Source organism: Priapulus caudatus, unplaced genomic scaffold (genome assembly GCF_000485595.1).
Source record: "Priapulus caudatus unplaced genomic scaffold, Priapulus_caudatus-5.0.1 Scaffold365, whole genome shotgun sequence".
NCBI classification, from domain to species: Eukaryota; Metazoa; Priapulida; class Priapulimorpha; order Priapulimorphida; family Priapulidae; genus Priapulus; species Priapulus caudatus.
In genome coordinates, this window is record NW_014577426.1 from 115,032 (window position 1) to 133,691 (window position 18,660).

Genomic DNA, 18,660 nt, shown 5'->3' on the forward strand with positions numbered 1-18,660 from the left:
TGCTCCGTGTCGTTTCTGATCAATAAGAATATCAACTACAATCTCTACCTATCAACTCTAAACTCTAACTTATATTTAAACATTACAACACAGTTTGTGTTCGTCCAAGTGTACACAACTTATCGTAACGCAAAGACGAGCTGTGATTGGTCGGGTCGGTACGCATGCGCATACACATCCTATATCATGTATTTCGCACACGTCAGGAATATCGCGCGACACCGGTACAAAATAAAATTTATATATCATAAATATCTGCGCAACGTACGCACAACATTCCACGTTACACTATTCAAACATTTGATCCTACATTACTGATTATTGCAAGTCTATGATTATTGATTGTTTAACTAAAAAAGATATGCGCGATTTTTATTATTATTTGGAACTATATTTATCACAGGCTAATGATTTCCCCATCCATTATCTCCACCTCCACTGCCACCTCTTTCACAAGCTCTCCTTCTGATCTTCTGTCTTCTCTAATTTCTCCTATCTTCTATCGCCGCATTATTCTCCTCTTTCTCCAAGTCTTTCACTATTTGCTCCATTTTCTCGTCCTCTTCCTTCTCCACCTCTCCTCATCTACCTTCTCCTACTTTTCCCATCCTCTACCTCCTTAACTTTCTCATTCTGTGGCCACTTCCATCTTCTCTTTTTCTTCTACACTCTCCACTCTCTTCCCCTCTATCTATGCTCTCATCTACTTCTCCCAGGATCTACGTAGTCTATTAAATTAGTTATGATTAGCGTCGTTAGGTGGCGGGCATGACACTAAAAATGGCGCGAGCCTTGTGTGCAAAATTAATTCCCTGATGACGTTTCACGAAAATGTGGATAACCACTATTTCCACTATTTCCCGCGCTCATTTGTCAAGCGGTTTTATATTGCTATAACATGTTAACGTCACAAATACATACAATAAAAATAATTTCTTGTTACAGCTAACACATTCTTTGTTTTCTTCCGTTTATCTTTGTATCTCACCCTTGGTTTTATCTATACCAATATGTCTGCCTCCTGTATTTTTGCAAATTAAGATTTCCTCTGGCACTACGTTCCACTTTCATAAGTTCATTATTGCTCCACTTATCTTGGTGGTGAGTTCAACTGTTGATGCTGTTGTTTTTCTAACGCATTATCCTTGACCCCGGGTGCATGATTTGCCGAATATCTTGTAAGTTGTAGATTCAAGATTCAAAAAATTTACAATTGTAGGATTATAGGCCTGTAATTTTTGGGGCGCAAATCCACTTTAGGCACCTTAGGTATCACGAAGTGATGCACAGATTTCTGTGTATCATCAACTGATGCACAGACTTTCCGTATATCAAGGAATGATGCAAAAACCCTAACCCTAACCCTAAGTCATAAAGTATAACCTTACTCCTTAGGTATCACGAAGTGTGTTAGGGTTAGGGTTAGGGTTAGGGTTTTTGCATCATTCCTCGATATACGGATGATAATACGGAGATACGGTTGATGATACACAGAAATCTGTGCATCACTTCGTGATACCTAAGGTGCCTAAAGTGGATTTGCACCAATTTTTGGTACATTATCGCACTGTTTGGAGAACAAATTATATGTCCTGATGGATCGAATATTCATGTTTACGTTCAAGGCAGTATAAGAACCGCAGAGAAAAGATCTACACGGTACAATCCCTGCGTACCATAGTTTAGTACATTTGCATCAGTCTGTCTCGCTCCCCCTCTGTCTCACTCTCACTCTCAGCCTTTCTCCGTTTCTGTTTTTACCGGTATAAGTTTATCATTGACATTGTTTGACGGCAATGGTGTAATCGCAAAAATTCACTGAAGTGTCTGTCCTTCATGCACACTGTGAGTGGGGATTATTAATATCCACAGGTCGCATTGAAGATAACCTGATCAATGGATACAAGTGCAAGACGAAGAATATCTCCGGTTACTACAGAGTACAATGGCAACCTACTGCACTGGACACTTGTTGCAGTGGCCGTGGGTGGCATAGTGTCGGCCATCTTCTACGAGGCGTTTGTTCGCGAATATTTTACTGCGTCGGAGGAAGAGCAGATTCCAGACATGGTGGTTGCTGTCATGTCGGCACGAGAGAACTTTGCGCAACGACAAACAATTAGAGGCACGTGGATGCAGCACCTGCACACGGGCATCATTGCAGAGAAGGTTCATGTCAAGTTTATCATTGGCAAACATGGCTGCAACATGCACCCTGATTACCGTAATTATCAACACAGCTGTGACCCATTGCAGCTAGATGCTTATGACATTTCAAAGGCTAAGACTTTCAACCTATTCAAAGTTGACAGAGGACATGAGAATAGTGCAGTATATGAGTTTGTTGTGGTACCATGCCTGAGAATTTTCATCCGGAATTCTGTCATAGTAAACAAAATTGGTGTTCTTTCGAACATCAGTCAACCGGTTTCTGTAAAACTATTGTCGGCTGATGGCAAAGAAACTGTGGCGAGTGCAAGCTTCATGACAGGCATTGGAGAAAAACATCATGGTTACATCTACAAAGCAATTCAACCAATAATTCTGCCACAAGCATTCGAAGGTTTATTGGTTGCCCAGAATATTGCAGATTCAGTGCAGTATCGAGGAAGCAGTGAGACCACTGCACCTGGTTTGGTTGACGTGACTGGTATGTTTGCAGATGAAGAAGGCATCCAACCTGTTGTCGGTGTCAACGCGATATCTGCTGGGTCACTTGCCTTTCTAGTGCAGGACTCTGATCGTTTAAAGGCGATGATTTCAGAACGGAACCAGAAAAATAACGATTGGCATCAACGCGAATCATCGTTGCTTGTCAAATTACGAGAAGAAAATGCAAGATTTGGTGATATTTTATTCACAGATGTCACAGACACTTATGCCAACCTGCCTGCAAAACTGCTGCAGTGCTTCAAACTCACTGCTCCAAAATTGGATTTCAAATATCTTCTGAAAACCGACGACGACTGTTACCTGAATCTGCCACGAATTCACAGAGAGTTGCAAATGCTGACGCGCAGTCATTTATGGTGGAGCAACTTCCGTGTGAACTGGCCAGTTCAACGCTTCGGGAAATGGCGGGACGCAAAGTACCCGTCTGCCCTTTACCCACCATTTGCTTGTGGGGCAGGATATGTCTTGTCACACGATCTTATTTTGTGGCTTGCTGCCAATTCAAAGTATCTCCAGCAGTATCAGGGTGAAGACGTGTCAATGGGTATCTGGTTGGCAGCGGTGGGACCAACATTTGTGCATGATAATCGATGGAGCTGTGACAGCACCTGTACAGACGATTCCCTCAGTGTAGCACAACTGAACAGCAGCAGCATGCATGAATTGTGGAGTAATGAACAGACGTGTGGCAATCCATGCAGTTGTCCAACGTGAAATTTGCAGTGAGCAGCCTTACACTAAGACTTTAATTTAAGATGAACATGTCAATTGCAGAGTTAAATGTGTGATGGAACATCGTTTCTTGAGAAGGATATGATGAATAAATATATAAAAAAAATTGTATAAGATAAATTGACTGTGAATATTTTGGTAACAAGAAATTTGATAGTTTATTTGGTAAACGTTATTCATAATTTTCAATCATACACCTCATTACACATTTTCAGTCAAACCTTTGCCAAATATGCATGAATTTCATTCAAGTCATTTTCAAGTGACCAAATGTGATGACAAAAACCGAATTGGAATTTGAAGTCGAGTGACTTCATGCTGCTTGGGTAACTAATTTAATGTAAAGAGGGCTATTTTTACCTATTTAAAATCCAGTAAATTTGCCCCCAAATTCCAAACGTCTTTCATGGAGCACCAGTGAACACGTTTAATTACAGTCCAATACGCATGCAGAAATATCTTTTAGACAAATATTCCAAATATTTCCCTATATACAATGTACAGTAATACTCAGCTGTTATCAGTGAAATACAAAATACAGAGCAAAAATCCACGCATTCCACTATAATTTTTCACATACATCCGTACTAACTGAGATATAGCAAAAATGCAGAATGGACAAATCTTGTGACGTACATGGTGGCATTTATACGATTATCTAGAGTGCATTAGCAGCACACATTTACAGAATTTTACGAGATATTTTGAAGACACCTAAAAGCCGAAAATCATATAATGCAATTTTTGACATGGGATAGAAATAGAAAATTACAAATAACTTAAATGAGCACATTTAATAGTCTAATAGCATTTCAGATGCCAATATGCACATTGTCCTTTGATTTCTCTGTCAATTGACAGAAAAGAAAAACATTCAAAGGGCATCTGAGGTGCCATTAGAATCTATTGTGAAGCCAAAATCAAATTTTTGAAGACTGGTGGCCTGAATAAAAAGATACTCAGAATTGTGTGATTAGGAAATATATTTTTATAAAAAGACCTGTGTTTTTGTACAACCCACAAATAAATATAATTGGCTACAATATCTCACATATATTAATTACTATGGTAGCAACTGACTGGAAATGCCAAACACTTAGCATTTGTGGAGCATCCTATATCTATATAGAGAATATTGGTCAGACAGTGGTCTACTGACACTCCACTGAATTTCATTTGCCGATGCAGAAATCTTTGAATATTACCTCGAGTATGTTACTGGTTCTGATTTCGCCAGAGACCTGGCCCAACTGTTGGACAGCATTTCTTAGTTCCTGAGCTGTGATGACAATGTCTTGTTGATTATTCAGAAACCTGGACGGACAAACAACACATTAGTTAGTAGCGATAGATATATCGCAGTTCCAGCCGTTACATCTCGTACATTGTGATGTATTCGCCAGCAAGAGGAAGATGATGAACAATATAAATGCCTATCTAAAATGTTTGGAAGGTGATTTCATTGATCTTTGACTAAAAACATAAATATCATAATTTACAGGGGGAGAGACTGTGCAGGAACCTCGTGCAATTAAGTAATTTATATAGAGTTAAAGGGAGAGTTTACTCTAGGTTCTAGGGTTATTTTCAGTTAATTTAGGTTAAAATTACGCTGCATAAAAAGTTTCATGGTTCAATCACCATTAGAAATATTAAAAAATATTTTAAAACTAACGACTACAGTTTGATTACAACGACGGTGGCGCCACTCAAAGCGCACGATCTGATAAGTTTGCGCAAAACCACTTTTCAGCCTAGGGCTACAGACCGAGGGTGTTTCTTATTTATTAATTTAAAAGCAAAAGGATTGTAATATCTTATAAACGACATATAGTTTCAGTTATAATATCGATAAATTTGCCATAAAATGAATATCGTTCGGTTAAATAGCATTTAGCCTGATTTAGGTATAAATATAATTGCACTTTTGTGATTAGCCCTCGGTCTGTAACGTGCAAAATAAATTGTCAAATACGCGACTTTTTCAGGGTGGCACCACGGTCGCGGGTGTCATGGCGCCGTTCAAATTTCGTAGCGTTGATGTGTAATTAATTATAACAATTAAATTAGGTATCTGGTAACAAATACGTGTGGGTATAGACGATTTGTTATACAGTAAGTACAGTTGTATGCAGTAAAATCCTAGAGTCTACTATCCCTTTAAATTTATGATATACGAAAATGGTAAATTGCTACAAATAAATCATTACTTCAGTATCACACAGTATAACTGTACTGATAACACTGCACACCACTACACCTGAGTAGCAAGACGATCACGAGCAACGATAGTCATTGGTAGCAGATCACCACTGGGCTAAACCCGAATCAAGTCAAGTCCCGGAGGAAACGCGTGCCGCATTATACAGTACGATAATGTATTAGTTTCATTTGATACGACAACGTCAACAACCCGTTCACCTTTCGAGCGCATCAATGCAGTTGCTGAGGTGGTGTCGGTGGCGAGCCTGGGTAAACGATGGGGTTCCAGAGAGCGGGTCACCACACCTACAAAATTTACACCATCAGTTATCACCTAGAGTAGTGATGGGAATCGATTGGAATTTCATCATCGATCATCGGTTGCACCCAACCGATCAATGATCGAAGATAATCGGTTGAATGTTACAGTACATGTAAAATCGTAATGAAATTCACACGTTTATGTTTGCATGCTGGCACGCTCATTGTGTGTCATTACCGATTGCAGCTTTTTCCTCAATCACAGGAAAGAGTTTTGCTGTCGTCCTCTCATCCCAGCGATGCCCACCCCCTACATATTCAGCAATGAATATGACCCAACCGACTTATAAACAATCGTACCCCCACCCCAGTACATAAATCAATGCCGACCCCGGCCAGGGAGGTACGCATTGCCGCTCTGAATAAATCTGTAATGGTAACAGTGGGTGTCTCGGGCTGATTTTTTCAGGGACCTTTGAAAACGTTTGAAGTGAGAATGTGGTGCGATAGCGCCCTGGCTCAGAGGATGTTAAGAATATTAAACAACTAGAACTTTTCAGTTGTCCGATCGGGCAACTAGGCAAGAGAATAACTTGTCCGACATAGACTTTCACTTGTCCCGGGCAATCGGACAACCGTTAGTGTCGAGGGCTGCAACTAAAATACATCCAGTTACAACAAGAATAGTTCGCTTTACTAAAAAGTTTGCAAAACATTGTACATCAGACTATCAAACACCCCCTTGTTTACTATTCAATTTTACAATTAATATCATGCAAGATTACAGACTTACTGTTGCATAACTTCTGTCTGCATGATCTTCATGAACTCTTCCATTCCGTCGTCTGTGAGGCAGGATACGATAGAGGTTTGGCAGACGCCGGACATGAAACCACGCCAGCGTTGATACGTCCCCCGATTCACAATCAGATCGCTCTTGTTCAACACCAAAATAACCGGTATCTTCTCATTCTTCATGCACTCGGCTTCCATCAGATGCGAGTCAACCTGAGCGGTGTTCGCTGATCGATTCACCGTGGTGGCGCCACCGCTCTCGACGTCGCACGACTCAGGGCGCGCCTGCCACTCTGCGCGCGACTTGTCGTCGTGAGAACACTCCCCCTGGTGGTTAGTGTCGATGATCTGTACGGGCTGGCGTTTAAACGAGTCTTCGGTGGGCGTGTGAAAGCCGACGTTGTCCCCCTCGCCGTCCTCCATGAACATGGCCTTCACGTCCGGCTCGCCGCGGTCCCTGTTGTTGCAGCTGATGTGAGAGAAGTCCGCGCTCGTTCGCAGCCCCAGCTCGATGAACAGACTCGACATGTACTGGTAAGGGTCGTCTACAAACTCCAGCTCTGTGATGTCTACGACCATCAGCACCAGGTCAGCCGACTCCGCCCTGTAAGAGCAAACAATCGACGAGAGCATTATGATCGTGATCACTAAATTGCGTTAGCGTGATTAATTAGAGTCGGCTAAGCATCAAATCGGATATCGACAATTAACGAGCAAATATTTATTTTATTGAAATGTAGCCTGCAAACTTTATTACGTTATTGTATCGCAGGTTTTTATCACTAGATTGATCCATCGTCATTACAGTGTATTTAGGTGAAGTAAGTAAAATAACACGGGACAATTAAAAGTAAACTCAGTTTAAACGTGTGTAATATACTACATGTGTATTTTTCATGAACGAAGCTTTCTGAGAGTTATTGAACTTGATGATTTCAACAGTGTAATAACAATCATAATACAAAAAACATAAGAAGTCTACACATCTGCACAACTTGTTAACACACCAGCTCACAAAACGCGAATAGCATCACAGGGGAGCACTAACCCCATTAATTCAATCTTCACTAATGATGTTAATTGCTTTGGTCGTCGATTAACGAGCTTACCTTCGTTTCGCTCGTGCGACGCCTTCCTGCTCCACGGTGTCGCTGGACGGCCGGATGCCGGCAGTGTCGCACAGCACGACCGGATAGCCACCGATGTTATACGCTGACTCAATCACATCCCTCGTCGTGCCCGGGATCGGCGACACGATCGCCTTAGGTTGCCGACCTGTCGTTAACGACGACAAACGCTGATGAGCGCGTGGTAATCCTAGCTGATACGTAGACGCTTACGCCACAGATGCCCGCTGTTACCGATTTAATTAACGTATAAAAGTCGAGGGCATTCGCAGCAATATTCTCTCGTTATCGTGGTACCACCTTGTTGCCATGTACACCAATAAACTAAAGACCATATTCTATAATATATAACCATTTTACGCATAGTGAGAACAACCACGAGCTCCAATCTTGTTCTTATCAATCAACGCACGTTAGTTGCTATTTTTCACATTTCAAGGCAAAACGAATAACAATACTAGTTAGTTATAATAATAATAATGATGATAACAACACTAGTAGTTAAATAATTAGCAGCATACATATGTAATTGAGAAGGCTGCTCTTCCCGACGTTGGGTCGTCCCACGATTGCTACATGCACGCCGGTACGCAGCCTCTCCCCTTGCCTACTATCTCTCATGTGCCGCCTTATGTCGTTCAGTAATTCACGCACTGTAGCCTCAACTGCAACGTAACAAAAGCAACTGTGATACTGACCGACATACGTATATCCCGTAATAACTACAAATAAGTAATTGATACTATAAAACAACAACTATAAAGTAGCAAAAAATAAATGTAAATCTCGCGGTATGTTATTCTGGCTGCTACTTTGACTTGTATTGTTTATTATTGATGTCTTCAGTTGTTTACTCCAGACTGAAGATTCCATTGTTTTGCTGCAATTTCCCCCTTTTAGAGGACAAGACATCCTTTTGGGCATACCTCAAATTATTCACATAGAAACATATTTTATTTTATTATATCACCGAGACATCTTGGTCTATCAAGTCTCTAGTTTTATCAGGTCCACTAAAGCCTAACTCTTTTTAAATAGATAAAAGAATACAGATTTTTATAGTGAGGTTTAGTAGATAACATAGAAGATTTTGATGATTCTCGAATGATTAAATCATTCTGCTTCTGATTAAACGTGCCATACATCGAGATGTTTTAGAATATCTAAGCACACAAACATGTTATTATGCACAATAGTATCAGGAGTCTATCAATTCTATCGATAGTATGAAGAATTTTACATAATTTAACATGAAATCGTATACTGCACCTTGCTTCATAACTTTTTCTTCAATGTTATCATCCTCACTGAAGTCAATATATGCTTCTACATGTGCCAGCGCCTAACCAATGCAAAATAAATATAAATATGCAGGCAATTTAACACGTAACGTACCTAAATTACGTCACAGTGAAGAGCTCAAAACACGAAGACCTTACAATGCATGAAAGTGGTAAGGCCCCGATTGCCTAGAACCTTGATTATCATCCTTGCGTAAACCAATGTCATGAAGACGTCACGACGTCAAGAAGAATGAATAGATTTTACAGACGCTGCATTTCACTAACAACTACTATGAATTTGTGCCATTCAAACCTTTATCAACCTTTCCCTCCAGTCACTGTAGAGTGCAGTTAAAGCACCATCCATCTGTCTCAGTGCCTGCCTACGCTGTGTCTCTGTCTCAGCGTGTATGAGATCAGCCAACCCCTCTACTTCAGTCAAGTCGAGTTTTCCGTTGATAAAGGCTCTGTAAAGCAAATTACACAATTGTGATGCACAGATGCAACTGAGGTATGAAATAGCAGGGTTATATTGTGACATAGGGAGCAGCAGTTTGGAGCTTTAGTGAAACTATGGAATCAAATCTTTAAGCCTGATTCAAACAGTGGTATTAACTTCCTAGCAATAAACACGATAATAAATTCAGAAAAGACGTTGGTTTTATTACTTTACTTGACTTACTTACTTACTGATAATATGTAAGCTACAGTTTTTAAAATCACATGGTAAATTGGATCACTAACTCATCAGAGCTAAAAAATACATGACAGCATTCACCACCTTCACAGCATTTGTTCCTGATCACAGTAGCAGGGTTAGAAATTAACTTTTGAACAAGGGAGTCCAACAGACCCCCTGCCCTCAAAAAGAAGGAGTCTGCAGAAAAATGAGGGAGTCCGCAGTCTGAAGTTCAAACTAAAGATATTAACAATAACGCGTGTGCTTATTTTGAAGTTTCATGCGGTTGCACGTCTGCCAAATTTTCTTTGGATATTTGCTGAAAAAATACGGTAATTCCGCGAGGCCGTGCTCTGGAACGAACTAGTTAGTATAGCAGAATTTTCAGGGAGTCACACGGACTCCTGCATATGTCAAATCAGAAAGTCCGACAGAAAATCAGGGAGTATTTGACTCCGGACTCCTGTTAATTTCGCATCCTGCAGTAGCATTGAACTCGGCACTAATTAGCATGATTAATACATGATTAGCCACGCTCACCGCTTCGTGAACTCTCCAGCCTCGGCGTGTCGCACGCCCGGGATGACGACCAGGGCGTCCATCACGGCCCTGATGACCGACGGTCCTCCGTGAACATGGAGCTCACAGCAGTCCTCACCCGTCGATGTCTTCGGTCCTACAAACAACAAACTACAGACATGAGGACATCAATGGCCTCAAATAAATACCCAAAACTCTCTATGAAAAAAGTCACTAAAAGCTCAGATAACTTGAGACGAGGTGTTAAAATATGTGCGTTTATTCAGTAAAGAGCCAAATGTGTAAGTGTGATACTGAACTACCATCAGCATTGTTACATTAAATTGACTACGTCACGAATTTTCTATGGCAAAATTTGTAAAATTTTTGTTGCCATTTTTTTACATTAAAAGTAAGAACTAACGGGACTAAACATATCGTCAAATTCTTACCTGATAAGATTGTTTCTCAACTAGTTAAAAATCAAAAAAACCTGGACGATTTGATATTAGTGTTCCTAACATTAATTGCTTGCTATGGGCTATGTATGAGTCACGAGTGTATGTTCACATCAAACAATATAGTAAAATAAGAAGTATAATGCAGCAATTTAACCATAAAAAGTGAACAGAATTACTTATATTTTGTTTTTTTTAGTATTTACGGTGACGTAATCACTTTAACAGTCAGGCTACGCACACAACCATAAATATTCATGAGCAAGCACCCATTTAAAGATGCCTTTGCACGAAATTTCAAGCGGCAAACATATAATCAGACAAAAATGAATTATTTTAACATTGCACGTATGTACTTGCCTATATATGTGTGATAGGTAAAAAATTGCTCGAGAATACGTTCATTCAAAGCTTTTAGACTACAAAGTTAAAGTGTCGAGTCGAATGTTTCAAACAGCGTTTACTTTTGCTGCTCTGTGGCGATGTTGTGACGTATTACGTCGTCATCAATCAATGAGCCTTTACACAGAACCGCGACGAAAAGCGATTTTCGAGTTGTGTTTTCGTTGAGCAAATATATAGGCTTGCTTCATATTTTTACAGTTTTATTTTCAAAGCTAACGTTCAGTTAAAGTGTAGCGAGTTATTTACTTACGTTTTTACAGTGGTTTGTTACAAAAATGTATGTGGGAAGACATCTTTAAAACTAGTGCAAAAGCAAGAATAAAAATAAATTTTTGTACCAGGGCACCATAGCACGACAGCCTTGTCTAACAGAAGTGTCGTTCCCGGTGAATATAGACGCTTGAGCACTGCCATACGTGCCTTGGGCAGTTCAACTTGCTTAGTAATTTGCCTCAAAACTTGTGAACTGGCAGGCCCTGACACTCTGAAACAGAAACCATAGAATCATCATACTGATGTAAATGTTTGTTTTCATGTCGAAATCGAAGTTGTGGCGGTTCAATATCACGTGAACGGTGAAGGTGAGAATGTTAATAATGCATACTGCAAAAACGTGCTAAACTGCTCTTTTTGGCTACAAAATCCCCACTTGGTGACATTACAACGGAATGACAATTTTAACATTGCAAATGTGATTAGATTTAGTGTATGGTTAAAATAAGTACACCTACAACCATGGGGAGTTTAGGTTGAATAGATAGCCGGAGGCTTACAAAATATAACAACTAAGGCACATGTATAGGAAATTAAAAATATATACTGACTTGATAACAGCAACGCCACACTTCCCGTAGCCAGAAGAATGTGCAAATATTGTAGCATCACCAACACTGGTGGAAGATGAATTCACCAATCTCTTCGTGATGCTATTCACTGGCCTGTAGCTATGCATTTGTCTGATGGAACTACATACTTCCCGGATCATTCTTATTGCAGAGTTCTGACAAAAAAGAATAGCACATTATACAATTTGATTAAAATGACAGAATGTGACTTATGTGTTAAAAAATATGTAAATAATGATTCTGTGAAATGTTAGGGACAATTCTTCAAAACCATCAATGATACAACCTGCTTACAGACCGTACACTTTTCCATACTTCTCCTACTGCAAAGTGTACAAAATCGAATGCCGACTTTTCAAATTTGATGGGAAGGGATTAATCCAAATTTACTTGTATTTCTAAAGGGGTTCTATGGCGGTTGTCTATCTCCCACCTCAGCGAGTTTATAAACTAATAATGTTGATAGCTGTGAACAATGCCTTCGCAGTGAACAAAATTAAAATAAAGAAAAACAGACAATCCAAACAAATCGTTGGTGTCAATAGCAGTGTATGCCAGACTAGGGAGATATACGATGTCAAAGTTTTATGTAGGCTAGATTTGAGTCTGACTATTGGAATGATTCACTATCCTAATGGAGGTTAAACTTCACAATTTGAAAGCAGATATTTACCTTATTTGCACCATTGGGCTGTATACTTATCACAATGACTGTCATATTTTATTAAAACTATCTTATTTTAATTTAGTTAACTTTACCAATATACTATTAACCAAACCAGCAGGTGTGGCACACACACAGCGCGAGCCAAGGCAACGCAAGCACGTACCACAGGGCAGGCGAACACTCGCACACACAGGCGTGCGCTCCCGACGTACACACAGGCATGCACGCATGCACAAGCACGCACACGTACACACAGGCACACACACGTACACACAGGCACGCACACACACACAGGCATGCGCACACGTACACACAGGCATGGCACAGCACAGGCACGCCGCACCACGTACCCTATCAGGGACGGCCACACACACACAGGCATGCGCACCGACGTACACAGTCAGGCGGCGCGCGGCAACCAGTACCTACACAGCATTGGCAGCCGCGTACAGGCAGCGCACAGCACACAGGTGGCGCGCGACCCATACATGGCGGCATGCAACAGCCATCACACAGCCACAGTCTGGAACGTTCTCAATAAAAAAGCGTAAATAAACACAAAATGTATTTACTCACCAAAATCTTGAATGTTCTCTACTATACTTTCGCCATAATCACCTGTTAAATGCCGCGTCAAATGCTGCATGCTGCAACACAGCAGAGTACACCGCGTGCTAGCTGCTGCACAGCTGGACACATGCTATAACTGGACAGAGAGGACACTCACAAGAGGAGTGCATACCTTCGGCGAGGCATGTAACATGTATGTGGCTCGCTGGTGGGCGCTGCTGACTGACATGCGCGCTGGCTGGTGCTGAGCTGGCCGGGCTCGGCACTGGTGGGCTGCTGCTAAGCTCGGCCACTCGCTGACTCGAGCGCGCTATCGGGGATTCGGCTGGCCAGTGTGGCTACACACACACACGACACAGGAGCACATCGACACACACCCTCGATGACCGATTACATGACGCGTCCGTCTGCGCGGCAGGAAATAATATATTTAATGTTATGTATTATATATTTATATTAGTATATTATTTATTGTATTAAATAATTTGTGCATGGGAGCAGGCTAGCACGTGGTGTATCTTGCGGTGTGTTGACCAGATGAGGCATTTGACCGGCATTTAGCAGGTGATTATAGGGCGAAATAGTAGTTGTAGAGAAGACATTAAGACTTTGGTAGTACAATGACATTGCCGTTTATTTCCTTTTTTTGAGACGTTCCAAAGTGCTGTGCACACACACGCATGCCAGTCACCAGTGACACACATTAGTACACAGAATATTATGATGCGCTCTAAAACAGCATTATCTGCGCTAAAAAACTGGCAAAAAAGAACCACAACGCCCACTAGCGATAAAACAACACTGGAACCAATGCGCTATTCCTCGTCGCCCGCATGCGGGTTGCAGGGGGAAAAAATGGCACGCGCAAACATTTATTACAGGCTGCGTGACGCATTAGTGCAATCACTATTCTGTCAGCTGGCAAATCAAGTGCCTAACCGTGATCGCTGTCACTGTAAGGCGTGTATGGAGCGTAAAGCCTGTAGTGTAGCTGTACTGAGCATTCAGCGAGTTCTTAATTAGCAAAAAAAGATTCGCCGATTGACTTAAACAAACTTTACAATCTCGTCAATAAAAAAAGAAATAAGGAAATAACCATATTTATACATTCAAACTAGATGTTTTGATCTATTATCATAGCACAGACTTAGTAGTGAACATTTAATAAAGAAAAGATATTCAATTTCTAACATTGTCACTGCGCTGCTACTACTGTTAGCGAATGCTCCATATGTTAGAGTCACTTTGTATGCGCATTAATGGGAAAATTGTTGTGTTATGGGCAAAAGGCGTGTAGTTGAATAAGTTCAGCGCGCGATTTGGCGGTGACAATCTGCGTGTGTTTAAATCTCGTAATGGTAAATAAATTATTAGTGTGACCGAGGTTCCCAGGCCGAATTTCGCGTAAAATCTTTCGTCGTGAAATCTCGAATGGTAAATATAATGAATGAATAAGATAGAACAGCTTTATTGTATAAGGGCAACCGTTTGTATCTTGTATGCTTGGCACCCGTGCGATCTTGAATATTGGTTCTAAATAGTATTGTGTTTCGAATGCGACCAGAAATTTGCCGCACATAATCTGCCGCTGGTTTCAATTGTCGCGGTGTTGTCTATATTCAGTTGTCTGCTCAAGAATAATGTAACCCGAAGAGAGGCGGTTACAAGCTTACATTTTAGCAGCAAATGCGGTTGCAAGGACTAGATGGCATAGAGAACCATGGGTCCAATAAAACCAATTGTCATTTAAGCCATGCAATATAAATGATAATCATTGATATCAATATAATAGGTAGGGTTATGGTTAGGGTAGGATTAGGGTTAGGGTTAGGTTTAGGCAGCATTGGTTTTATTTGGTACCGGCATGTTTCTCTATGCCTTGGGCCAGGAACCTGGTGGCCTAGTACTTAGCTCCAGAAACGGTATTGGCTACGGGTTAGAATACGTAACGAACAGGTGTATTGACGTTAGTCAGCAGACAGCTGTAGCGTGTGATATAGGTAGTATTGGCTGAGGCGGAGAGGGTCTAATGTCCCCGGTTACTGCGGACGAGTACCCTGGTAGCGGGTCCGGTATAGCTGAATACGTTACGCGCTGGTAGCTATCTTAATATGCCTGGACCGTATCTCGGCCTACGTCCATCTATAACAGAGTCTAGGGAGTCGTCTTACGCCTACTCCCTAACCGAACCGGCTAACGCCTATTTCGCGCTAAACGGGCTAACCTACAGCCATATCAAATACGAAATAGTGAACTCAAGGGTAAGCGTTCCGGTATACCGGAATCCGTACTGCAGGGTAGCGTTCGGCGGCAGTAGCCCTTGGGGTACTAGACCGCGTATGAGGGGCAGTACTACTTTGTTTGTGTTACATTATTTGTATGCTAGTAATTGGCATGTCCACTGCTCGTTGGACCAGCTTGCCTTTTGTTTTCTGCGCATGGCTTGATACTTTATTATAGGCTATCAGTGTCAAATTTATAAAATGAGCGGCCAAGTCCTCATATTGGCTATTAAGGCATGTATTAGCTATTAGTATTATTTAGTAAATTAAGGCCAAGACACACGGCAAGGCGAAAAACGACGCGACGCGTAACGACAACGACTTTTCAGTAAAATTAGAGAAATATTGTTTTGCCTATGAGCCATTTGCACAGCTGATCACGGCGACGACCGGGCGACAACGTCTCGACATGACAAAAAATTATTTAGAAACGTTTCTATTTCCGCAGCAGACTTTCGCACGGCGAGGCACTTTACAAATGGCCAATTCACAGCCGTTTCCAATCGGCGACATGACATCGGCCATGTACGTCATATTTAAACTTATAAACCATGGACTGAGCCAGGATAGTATCGCTTATAGACTGTCCGCCGGCGTCAGCGCTAAACTCGGGCACCGCTGTGCAGAAACAGTTGGGCCGCGAACTAGGCCATGCTAACGGAAAACGTGAAAGGCTATTCGGTCAGCGCATCAGAGCGTTCGTATAATATGGCTGAGCGTAGTATATTACTGGTTATTTAATATTATGCGTTATCATGGAGCGTTTTTACAGCAATTTATTTAAAAGCAGCAGGCAGGAGTTTTTTTGGCCAGGTTGGCTGCATATGTGCACTGTGCACTCGGCACTGTGGTGAGTAGGCTTGGTGAACGTTTGGTCGTTATGGTCGCGGCGTTGTCGGCTGGCAGTGTGGCTTGCGCCAGTCGCCGCGACTTTGTCGTTTGTCGTTACGGTCGGTCGCTGTCGCTGCAGTGTGTCTTGGCCTTTACACGTACCTGTCGTCGCTGAAGTAACCTTTGAGATCTATCATGCAAGTTTTGCATTTAAATGCAAAACACGAGTTGTTGGTTCATGTTGTTTGGTTGTTGTGGTTGTGGTTGTGAGCATTTGAGGCTGTGGTAATCATATCGAGTGCGACCAACATATATAAGAGGTTGTAGTATAGTTATGAGTGGTTGCTAAAAAATCAGGAGAGTTAGGCCGATGTGTGGGTAGTGGTCGGAGTGTCGCATGGTAGGTCGTTACAGTGTGACAGTGAGAAGGTTGTGGGAGTGTGTGCAAGGGATTCCAAGTGTTGGGCAGCATTACATAGCGCGACGGTGAGATGATTAGTTGTTGCTGGTTCGATGAGATGCATTACGCAGATACACTTGTGGTCTCGTTCTAAGAATATACTGGATCAGTGCGCTGAAGTGGTTCCGTTTGTCGACGTGTTGGATTGAGACTTGCGTGTTATGGTTAGGAAGACCTGCGTAGTTGGTAGGTTGAGGTCACTACTGGAAGGGGTCGTGGGTGGTCTTTATCAGGTATTACAGATATGTACGCCGAGGGGTAGACATATATGTAGTACACAGAAGGGTGTGACCAGACTGTGTTGTTGTACTACAGAAGGTACCTCCAGTATAAAAATATAGTACATAATACCTAAACAACCTAAAACTACCTCGGGTACATATCTGTAGTAGATACCTGATGACGTACAACGACCCATCTGCGTTAGTGCACACGTTCTCACAGCAGCCTGTTGCGGGGTTAGCATACACTATGATTTAGTTAGCCCGATCCAGGCTGTGCGGCCGATTGTGCTTCTTTATCTCCTACTTGTGTGAGGATGCTTTCGTGTGTCAGGTTCACGACTTGTTAACTCATGTTGTTCGTGGGTGGCGTCGGTTGACCGAGGCAATTTCGTTGGTCGTCTGCGACAGATAGGATGGCCATGAGGTGTTGCTTGTGTGTGGTTGTCCTGGTGTGGGGTAGAGTGTATCTACGGTCTGGAGCTGAGTGTGTGGGCTGGAGGTTGGTGGTTTGCACGGGAGAATTTGTAGTGGTGACGCTACGAGGTTGCTGAGAATCAACCGGCCATTTGATTTCTGCAGCCACGAAAATTGAATGCGTGTGTGGGCAACTTGTGGTGAAAGTGTGCTTGGTTTGACGTGGTGTGTGGTTGCGCGAGTGTTGAGTTGTTGTGCCACAAAGGAATTTGCCGTAACCGAGCGTTGTGTGAAAGTTGCCTGTGAGTGGCGGGAGCAACGAAAATGGGAAGTGGTGCTTGGCTAGCTTGTAGCAGGAGACCGTTTGCCATGGGGGCTATGTATGAGTATGATTATTGAGGGGTGAGTATTGCGACCAAAAAACGGCGTATTTGCAATATATTGGCAATAGCGACAAAACCGTTATTGCAATTAATTATCGCCATACGTATTGGGAAGTGTATACGATGGCATGAATATAGTAACAATTTGATGGTTTTAATAATCATCATATAATTGTATTAAATATGACGATGATTTAATTTCTAGCATGTTTTTCTTGAGAAAGCGAGAAGGTTGCACCAAATGGTTTTGCTGGACAGTGCAGGCCCTCTGTGGCGCGTATTACGAATGTCCACTTGGTTTGTCGTGTCGTGCTTGTTAGGTTGGTCTGATAATGCCCTGCTGTGCGGTAAGGTTCAGGCGGGTGGCCGGGTGCGCGTGAATAGCGACAATACCGTGTCGGCTGCTTGCATAAATTGGTTAATGCTGGAGTGTATGGGGAAGACTGAAACTGAACTGAAACAGTGGGGTGCTGCGCTTTCACTACAGCTTTGTGGATCGGCGCGCTAGGGCGCGGGGCACTCATGGTGAGGCATGGAGCTATATAGTAGAGCTCCGCGGTGTTGGCCGGTGCTCTCTGGCCCGACTTGTGCTGTGTTGCTGGTCGCTCGCGTGGTAGGTGACGCTTGGTTGGCGCAGTTGCTGGCTGGTGTTCCGATGGTCATTGGTGGTGTTGTTGGGTCGCTGTGTTACGTCGGTTTGGCAAGTTGAGATGTTCTGTGGATGCGTCGGTGGGGTCTGAGGGTGGGTGCATTGTGCTTTCTCGTGGAATATGAGTACAGTGTTCGCCAGTGTGGCGTAGATGTTTCGGAGGCTCCTGATTAACGAGATATTATGATCGATGGTAGTGAA

At 42.2% G+C, this 18,660-nt stretch overlaps 2 protein-coding genes across 4 annotated transcripts in view; one reads left to right on the top strand and one right to left on the bottom strand.

Moving 5' to 3' along the window:
• Positions 1-1,004: 1,004 nt before the first annotated feature.
• LOC106809582 (UDP-GalNAc:beta-1,3-N-acetylgalactosaminyltransferase 2-like) lies at positions 1,005-3,679 on the top strand. 3 transcript variants are annotated; one of them, XM_014812712.1, is made up of 2 exons: positions 1,005-1,178; positions 1,873-3,679. In XM_014812712.1, the coding sequence occupies exon 2, from the start codon at positions 1,897-1,899 to the stop codon at positions 3,385-3,387; it is 1,491 nt and encodes a 496-aa protein (XP_014668198.1). In that variant the 5' UTR covers positions 1,005-1,178; positions 1,873-1,896; the 3' UTR covers positions 3,388-3,679. The 3 variants fall into 3 exon arrangements, with proteins under 3 accessions (XP_014668198.1, XP_014668197.1, XP_014668199.1); XM_014812711.1 differs by having other exon boundaries at positions 1,005-1,101; XM_014812713.1 differs by lacking the exon at positions 1,005-1,178 and adding an exon at positions 1,566-1,659.
• LOC106809581 (tRNA modification GTPase GTPBP3, mitochondrial-like) overlaps positions 3,537-18,660 on the bottom strand; it is a 22,888-nt gene continuing 7,764 nt past the window's right edge. The window contains exons 2-11 of the mRNA XM_014812710.1: positions 11,959-12,134; positions 11,473-11,618; positions 10,293-10,428; positions 9,387-9,540; positions 9,060-9,132; positions 8,312-8,455; positions 7,773-7,938; positions 6,662-7,267; positions 5,827-5,913; positions 3,537-4,719 (exon numbers count right to left, since the gene is read on the bottom strand). Coding sequence (XP_014668196.1) covers positions 4,578-4,719; positions 5,827-5,913; positions 6,662-7,267; positions 7,773-7,938; positions 8,312-8,455; positions 9,060-9,132; positions 9,387-9,540; positions 10,293-10,428; positions 11,473-11,618; positions 11,959-12,119 — 1,815 coding nt within the window. The 5' untranslated portion in view covers positions 12,120-12,134 and the 3' untranslated portion in view covers positions 3,537-4,577. The remainder of the gene's footprint in view (positions 4,720-5,826; positions 5,914-6,661; positions 7,268-7,772; positions 7,939-8,311; positions 8,456-9,059; positions 9,133-9,386; positions 9,541-10,292; positions 10,429-11,472; positions 11,619-11,958; positions 12,135-18,660) is intronic.